At 37.8% G+C, this 9,755-nt stretch overlaps 1 protein-coding gene across 1 annotated transcript; it reads right to left on the reverse strand.

The window, feature by feature from the left end:
• Positions 1-5,205: 5,205 nt before the first annotated feature.
• LOC138337709 (uncharacterized) lies at positions 5,206-5,562 on the reverse strand. Its single transcript, XM_069287975.1, has one exon. The coding sequence runs from the start codon at positions 5,560-5,562 to the stop codon at positions 5,206-5,208; it is 357 nt and encodes a 118-aa protein (XP_069144076.1).
• Between the last annotated feature and the right edge of the window lie 4,193 nt (positions 5,563-9,755).

Here is a 9,755-nt window from a genome sequence, read left to right on the forward strand (position 1 = left end):
AATGAACTAAGGTTACATCAAGAAGTATCTCACATTTATTGAAAGAACTTTAAAGATGTTAGTTTGCATTGACCATGTTTTCTAACCCTTTTATATCATGTTTTAAATTGGTCATTATCATAAAATGTCCCCTTTTAAGCATGTTATCAAATTTTATATGCATAACTATCATTCTTGGTACATATTTTGTACTAACACATACTCTTGCCTTCATTTCCCCAAATGTAGGGTCTGACAGTCAAGGTTCCCAGTTTCGTGGGTATGGGTTGGTTTGAGATATTTCGAGCTTTGGTGAGTCTTCATGTTTCGAGGACGGATTTTCATTGTGTTCACTTTTTCCTTCTTACTTTAAGTTTTGGACATGATGTATGGGGCATGTTCAAATATCATTCTTATGTACCAGATGACTAATGAGACAAGTGTTTAGACTTCCACTTTACTTTATAAAATTTTTGGACATAGAAATGTACTTCTTTACCTCTTTTCGTTCTATTTCTTATGTTATAAATGCTAAGTGTCTTGTATGGGATCTCTCGAGGTCCTATACGCCATGTTACACCTAGGGGTACCTTGGATAGTGACACTCTCATAGATAATGTCACTACATGTTTGAGGGCATTCCTTCTTTTCCATAAATTCCACCTGATTATAGATGACATGACTTCATAAATGTTGTTGTAGATGCATCCCCTCTATGATAATTCCTACAAAATTAGCAAAAAAACTTCCATCGTTTAGCAGTTATGGCGGTTGTTTCGAATAAATGAGTTATTGACTCCTCCTCTTACCTATAACAACATCAACATCTAGAAACTATATTGATTTTCATATTTTTAAAGTTGTAAATACCTATGGTAGAAGTTGATCTTACAAGGTATCCCTTTAATCTAGATTAATTCAAAGTCTCTTTTTTTTTATCTTGTTACCTCTCATCAAGTCCCAATCCGACTTCACTGTGAATTTGATCCACCATGATACATCATCACCATACTTGAAATTTGGTGGTAAATTATTCTCCATGATGTAATCTGCCAGTTCCATTGATAAATTTCATAGTAACTTCTATCTATTCCACTTCTCTTCTGTGCTAAAATCTTTAACCTCCAACTCCTCCTGCTCCCTTTCAACATCCTCTATGTGATACTGTTCTTTTTGTTTACTACAATTGTCAAACTAGAAGCTAGAGTTTCTAGCCTTAACATCGTAACTAGATTTCATGATCTACTTCTTCAATAATTGTTGTCATTTTCCTTGTCATATACATGAGAAAAAACAGGGTGGTGCTTTTTGTAGTATTATTTTACATATTGGAAATCCCATGTTATGTTTGTAGAAGTTTTGAAGTTTTACCATAGCTTAGCGAAAAGAGCCTTTGAGACATCACCTAGTGATATCAACCCCAAGCCCCTCTTCATTTTTTGGGCAACACATTTTATCCTAGGCCACCCAATGCTTATTAATTCTTAGATCAAAAGAATTTTGCAAAAATTCTATGCATCTGATTAATGACGCAAGCCAGTGGGTTCAAAGCTGATAGAACATAAATTGACATAAAATATAGCATATGGGATATTGACACATATCTGTCCCTAAAAGAGAATAGTCTATTGTGCCAATGACTAATTCTCTTCATCACCTGTTTAATCAAGGCCTTAAAATGGGATCTATTCTTCCTCCCATAGAAAATGGGCCACCCCAGATAAGTGAAAGGAACCTTGTTTAAAACCTGTAATTCTTGTTATTTGTCCGCAAGCTCTAATTAGTACCTTTTGCATGCAAATAGAATAGACTCTTGTCAAGATTAATAATTTTTCTAGACAACATTTCATATCCTATTAACAACTTCATCATTTTTCATTGAATTAGGATGTCCTTAGATAAATCTTTGGGCTCCATTTTGGTAATCCAAATCTCTTAAAATCTTGATCCTTTAAAAGCTGATTGATGTTTCTAGCCAAAAACTTTGCTGCTATATATGATAAAATGGGTTGGTGAGAGTGGATCCACTTGATTCAATCCTCTAGTTGTTAGTTGTTAGACACCAGCCTTACCACATTGTTTAATATTCTCTCTAAGAAGCCCAAACTTCTTAGCACTTTAGGAAGGAAGATCAATGATACTCTATCATATTCCTTAGCCATGTCTAATTTCACTCCTACATTATGAAGCTTATTTCTTATTTTGGTGTCTATTATGTCTTGAGCCAAAACAACATTTTCAGTGATACTTCTCCCTTTCACGTTTGATCGTGGGAGATTATCTCAGAGAGCACTGCTTCCAATCTATCATGTAACATCCTTAACATAATCTTATTAGTGAAGGTACTTAAGCTGAGAGGTCTCAGATTCCCAAAGTTACCAACCACTTCTTTCTTGGGGATGAGTATCGGATGTTTTTATCCACAAAAAATACTTAGAATGCTACTGATATCCACCTTTACAATGTTCCAGCAACACTAGAAAAATGTAGAAACCATTTGGACCACTAGCACTATCTTTATTCATTGCAAGACCAACCTCTTTTATCTCTTTCTCTATTGGTATTCTTCTCATCTCTTCATTTTGTTGATTTGAAATCACTTTAGATATGATATCTAGCATTGAAAAATTATGGGAATTATTATTTTGCATAAATTGCTCCTGGAAAACATTTACTGCCTCTTCTCCAATATTCTGAGTTGAAGAAATTACATCTCTTTGCCTAGTCTTTAGTTTTGAGATCTGCAACTTTCTCCTGCTACCCTTGGCATATGCATGGATTTTTTTTTCTATTCCCACTCTAGAGGTTGGTGTAGTGAAAAAGAGAGTTGTCACGCCCCGAGCTACCCCAAGACGCAGACACGGAACCCAGGACCACAAGTAATCCCAAGCTAACACTGCTGGCATGATAATGAGCATAGTAAAGATAATAAAAAGTTGTGCAAGCTAAATTATAATGAAAAAAATAGGGAACACCCATATGCTAAAACTGATATATATGAAAAATCGATTAGTTTAATACAAAAAAATATTAACTTACTACTAAGTTGAAACTAACTATGTCTGAAAATAGCCTCTAAACTAGACTAGAAATACTGGGACAAGCTCCAGCTACATCTAGCAAAAACTATAACTAAGTGACTAAAGACTGAAATGAAACTCATAATTGTTGTCCTCGGAGAATGAAGAATCACCACTGAATCTTATGAACTGGAGATTGGAAATCGATCTATGCGTGATTTGGATACTAAGAACCTGATTCTACATAACGAGAAGATGCATGTATGCGTCAGTACTATAAAGGTACTGAGCATGTAGGATATAGTAAAGCTGAAATAAAACATGACTGAACAAGCATAATAGCAAGTATAATAATCTGACATGATAAACTGAACTATGAGCTAACTGGATGCAATAGCCAATTTAAACTATGCTGAAACTGAATCATGAATATACTGATTAATGGTCAATGTAGAGAGTCTGAATGATATGTGGGAGCTACTAATAACTGATAATAAAACCACATGAGGTAAATGTGGAGTCCGATGCATACGCCCTATCTAGAGGACCCAATAAACCCTGCCAGAGGTATAAATGCATGCTCGCGTGATCACTAAACTGATTGCCCACATAGGGGACTTACAACCTACTTGGCTAGTAGTTCTGGGACTATTTGGGTACACTGAACTCAAGTCTAACTCAATATTATGCTACTTCCATGAATTTTGTAAATTTACTGATTATGTCTGAGTTTCTGTAAATACTAGATAGCTAGAAACTGAACATGCAAACTGAGAATGCAACAATTAATATGGTAATTATGCATTTATAACTGAGGCAAGTATATCTGAAGTGTCTGAAATATCTGACCTAGCATGTATAATTCAAGAAACAAAGAAATATAAAACTAGGGTTCTAAAATTCATGCGATAATGAGTAATAACATGATAATCTGATTTGGAATATATATTTAATAAATTCATGAAGTTCTATCAAAGTTCTACAAACCCTAGGTCTAAGCATGATATGGGAATCAAGAATCTGACAGAAAACTAGGGACTCGATGGGTGAAAGGAACCCACTAGTGAAATCCCACATACTTGGTGATGAAATCCACGGAAAAATACTTAAGTATCGGGGCTGGAACTGATGGAGCTTGTGGCATTCTTGAACTAGGGTTCTTGAGCTTTTTCTCCTCTCTTGCTTCTAATTTTCCAGGTTTTGATTAATGATTTGACTAGGATATGTTTTAATTTATGTTTCTAGGCTTAAATTGACTAAAATATGATGATTTAAGGTGGAAACGGCGTAACTTAGGGCTTAAACAAAGTGGGGAAGGTCCAAAAGACCTCTGGGAAAGTTGCTGTCGGGCCAAACGACGACCAGGACTGACGGTCAGTTGTCTGCTCGAATCCCCGTTGTTGGGTCCGTCGTCAGGGCCTGTTCGACAGGCCTTTACTAAAATGGGCATTACTTTTTACTCGAAGGTCTTATTTTAATAAGGTCAGTGACTATGGAAAGATAATTCAATTATCTATCTGTGGATAGGTCATGGGACACCTAATGCATTTTGTGATAAGGGTTATGACCATTTGAAGTTGACCCAACTGCATTTCTCCTTAACTGTCAGCAAATTTTCCACCTACGGACAGTAGGTCAACCTATAGACCGTGCTGGTCATCCGTAGATCTTGTCAGAGAGTGGGTGAATGGGGGTTTCAATCGATGATCACGGACTACGGACTTTCGTGTGACCTACGGACCGTCGGTCAGTCCGTCTATCAAGACTTAGCCAATTTTTCCGGTTGAATTTTAGGGAGTTTGTGATCCCATCGACGGTTGTGCAGGACGGACCGTCGTCTGTCCTATGGACCGTCGATGCCACCTTTGGTTGCACCTGCATATTTTTCTGAAGGAATTTAATTTTTGGTCTATTTTGGCTACGGGATTTTACATTATATCCCTCTTGGGAAGATTCGTCCTCGAATGAAGACTAAACTAGCTGAAATAGAGGGAGAGAGGTGCAAACCCCACTACTAAACACTGAAAACTGTGTTTCTGACTGAATTTAGTTCCGAGTACATGCAAATATGCTGAAAATGCAAGTACAAACTGAGGGGACATGATTCTAAGACTGAATTTATGCATGAATAACGGGAAAACTTAAGAGGAACTATTACCTCAAGCTGGATCGGAATCAGAAGGAAAGAGGTGAGGATACTTGGATTTCATGGTTTCTTCTGCTTCCCAAGTAGCTCCACTATGGACTGACTTCTCCACAAAACCTTGATTGAAGTGACTTCTTTGTTTCTCAACCTTCTGACCTGACGCTCAAGAATCTCAACTGGTACATCCTCATAAGAAAGACTATATTTCACCGCCACACTCTCCAATGGTACTATAGAGGCTGGATCACCCATACATTTCTTCAAGAGTGAGATGTGAAAGACCGGATGCGCAACTTCTAATTCTGTTGGCAACTCTAACTCATATGCCACCTTTCTAACCCTTTTCAAGATCTTGTAAGGGCCTACATATCTAGGGCTAAGCTTCCCTTTCTTTCCAAATCTCATCAACCCTTTCATAGATGAGACTTTCAGAAAAACCCAATCATCAACTTAGATCTCTAGTTCCCTTCTCCTTACATCTGCATAAGAATTCTGATGACTTAGGGATGTCTTAAGTCTATCTCTAATGAGTTACACTTTCTCCATAGCATAAAGGACTGAATTTGGCCCTATCAAAGGCGCTTCACCTACTTCAAACCAACCAACAGGAGATCTATATCTACACCTATATAAAGCCTCATAAGGGGACATTTTAATGCTGGAATGGTAGCTATTATTGTAGGCAAATTCAATAAGAGGAAGGTGATCATCCCAACTACCTTTGAAACCGATCACACAAGCTCTCAACATATCCTCTAAGGTTTGAATGGTACGCTCTGCCTGCCCATCCGTCTGTGGATGAAATGCTGTACTAAGGTTAACTTGAGTACCACGACCTTTCTGAAATGACTTCCTGAAATGAGAGGTAAACTGAGGACCTCTATCTGAGATGATAGCAAAGGAACCCTATGCAACCTCACAATTTCATTGATGTAAATCTTGGCATACTCCTCAGCCGAATATGTAGTCTTGACCTTTAAAAAGCGAGAAGACGTAGTCAACCTATTAACTATCACCCAAATGGAGTCATGCTGTCTGCGAGTATGAGGTAACCTTGTGATGAAATCCATATTGATCACATCCCACTTCCAACTAGGAATATCGATCTCTTGAGTCATACCTCTTAGTTTCTGATGTTCTACCTTGACTTACTGACAATTGGGGCACTTACTCACAAAATCTGCTTTATCCTTCTTCATGCCATTCCACTAATAGACTTCTTGCTGATCGCGGTACATCTTAGTGGAACCTGGATGAATAGAATACCTAGAGTTATGGGATTCTGCAAGAATATGCTGTCTCAACTCGCCCAAATCAGGAACACACAATCTACCCTGGTAGCGAAATACACCATCTCCCCTTTTGGAGAAAACCTCAACTCTGTGATTATGGACTAAACCCTTAAGTTCAAGCAAGACTTGGTCACTGTCTTGCTTTTCCTTAACCTCCACTACCAAAGATGATTCTGCCCCATTCTGAACTATTAAATCGCTATCTGATATACTTATAAGGCGAACTCCCAAGCGAGCAAGCCTGTGAACATTCTTCACTATCTCCTTCCTTTCTTCCTCAATATGGGCTACACTACCCATAGATAATCTACTAAGATCATTTGCTACTACATTCATCTTACCAGGATGGTAATGCACACTCATATCATAATCCTTAAGGAATACAAGCCATCTCCTCTGGTGAAGATTCAAATCTTTTTGGGTGAACACATACTGAAGGCTCTTGTGGTCAGTGAACACATCTACATGAACACCATACAAGTAGTGTCTCCAGATCTTGAGTGCAAACACCACTGCTGCAAGCTCGAGGTCATGAGTTGGATAGTTCTTCTCATGCACCTTAAGCTGCCTGAGGCATAATCTATCACCTTACCTTACTGCATCAACACACAAACTAGGCCAACTCTGCATGCATCACAATAGATCACATAACCATCTGAACCCTTTGGTAGATTCAAGATACGAGCTGTAGTCAATCGTGTTTTCAATTCTGTGAAGCTTTTCTTACAATCATCTGACCATTGAAACTTGACCATCTTCTGAGTAAACCTAGTCAATGGTGAGGCTATGGATGAAATACCTTCCATAAACCTTCTGTAATAACATGCTAGACCTAAGAAACTTCTGATATCTGTAGCAGAGGTTGGTCTGGGCCACTGTTTCACTGCTTCTATCTTCTGCGAATCCACTCAGATCCTTTCGCTAGATACAACGTGACCAAGAAAAGCAACGAATTGCAACTAACATTTGCTAAACTTAGTGAATAACTAGCGATCCTTGAGAGTCTGCAGAACAACTCACAAATGACTTGAATGTTCTTCCTCACTCCTAGAGTAAACGAGGATATCTTTAATAAAGAGATAATGAACAAGTACAATTACTGTTTGAAACTCTGTTAATCAAATCCATGAAAGCTGCAGGAGCATTAGTTAGTCCAAACGACATAACTACAAATTCAATATGACCATCCTGAGTTCTAAAGGTTGTTTTTGGAATGTTACTATCTCTGACTTTGAGCTGACGATAACCCGATCTGAGGTTTATCTTTGAGAAATGACTAGCACCCTGAAGTTGATCAAACTAGTCATCAATCTTGGGGATGGAATACTTGTTCTTGATTGTGACCTTGTTCAACTTTCTATAGTCAATGCACATTTTGAGAGAACCATCTTTCTTCCTTACGAACAACAGTGGTGCACCCTATGGTGAAATACTAGGTCTGATGAAGCCCTTATCTAGAAGGTATTTCAACTTCTCTTTCAATTCCTTAAGATCCGCTGGATCCATTATTTAAGGAGGAATAGAAATAGGATGGGTATCTGTAAGGAGATCAATTCCAAAGTTGATTTCCCTTTCGGGAGGGACTCCGAGAAGATCTTTTGGAAATACTTTTGGAAATTAACAGACTACTGGAACTGACTCAAGAGTTGGGGTATCAAGTCTAGAATACTTAACCCGAACTATATGATATAGATGACCTTAGATATCATCTTTTGGGCCATAAGGTAAGAAATAAATCGACCCATAGGCGCTAAGCTACTACCCTTCCATTCTAAGATTGGTTCGTCTGGAAACTGAAAACGAACAATCCTAATTCTACAATCGACTAAGCATAACATGAATGTAATAAATTCATGCCTAGAATGACATCAAAGTCTACCATTCCTAACTCTATTAGATCTGCTGAGTTAACTTTCTTATATACTGTGACAGGGTAGTTTCTGTATACCCGTCTAGATATAACTGGGTCACCGACTGGAGTAGAGACTGAGAAAGGTTCTGAGAGAGTTTTTGGACTAATAATAAAGTTTAGTTCTATACTGAAATGCAAAAGACAAAGTAGTCTATGTTGTCTTTACACTGAGTGAACCATATGTGGGTCAAATCCTTAAGCTGGTTGGATGCCAATTTCACCCTCTTACTACCAGTTACCAGTTACTTGCATAAATCCAAATATTTTATTGACCTCATCACTGAAATTCTGTGGGTCCTCACACTTGGGACCTGAAACTCAGGTGAATCTTTCTAAACAAAGGTGGAATACTAGCTGCCACTGATCCACCATTGTTATAAGTTTGAACTCGAACCTTCTGATTGTTCTAGGTTGTCATACTTTTAGCTTAAAGCTGAACTGGCGTTCTGAAACTCTATATTAGATTTTCTTTATCTGGTACTAGATGAACTGCGTTAGCATTGCGTGCAGTAGATGTCCATGCCTAAGATCTAAGAGGAGGCATGATCTGAAACGTAGAACGTTAAGCTAGAGTGGAATAAGATCATAACTTTCGCACGATAAGAGTAACAAGAAAGTGGTGTTTTTCCTAAAAAACTTTGTAGCCTTCCTCTCATTAGATGTGGTGCACTTCACACCCATGAAAAAGACTCTACTTTGTGTGGATTTTCATAGATCCTAGGACTCTTGAACCTAGTGCTCTTATACCAAGTTTTGTCACGCCCCGAGCTACCCTCGAGACACGGACACGGAACCTAGGACCACAAGTGATCCACAGCTAACCCTGCTGGCATGATCATGAGCATACTAAAGATAATAAACTGTTGTGGAAGCTAAATCATAAATTATAATGAAAAGATGGGGAATATCCATATGCTAAAAGTGAGATATATGAAAAACCAATGAGTTTAATACAAAGAAATATTTACTCACTGCTTAGCTGAAACTAACTATGTCTGAAAATAGCCTATAACTGTACTAGAAATACTGGGACAAGCCCCAGTTAAATCTAGCAAAAACTGAACTAAGTGAATAAATATTGAAATAAAACTCATAACTGTTGTCCTCAAAGATAGAGGACTTACCACTGAATCTACTGAACTAGAGATCAGTAATCGATCTATGCGTGATCTAGATTCTGAGAACCTGAACCTACATCACGAGAAGATGTTGCGCACGTATACGTCAGTACTTGAAAGGTACTGAGCATGTAGGATAGACTAAACCTGAAATAAGACATAACTGAACAAGCAAAATAGCAAGTACAATAATCTGACTTGATAAACCGAATTCTGAGCTAACTGGATGCAATGAACAATTTATAACATGCTGAAACTGTATACTAAAAATACTGATAAATGGTCAAT

This window comes from Solanum lycopersicum, chromosome 8, assembly GCF_036512215.1.
Source record: "Solanum lycopersicum chromosome 8, SLM_r2.1".
Taxonomy (NCBI): Eukaryota; Viridiplantae; Streptophyta; class Magnoliopsida; order Solanales; family Solanaceae; genus Solanum; species Solanum lycopersicum.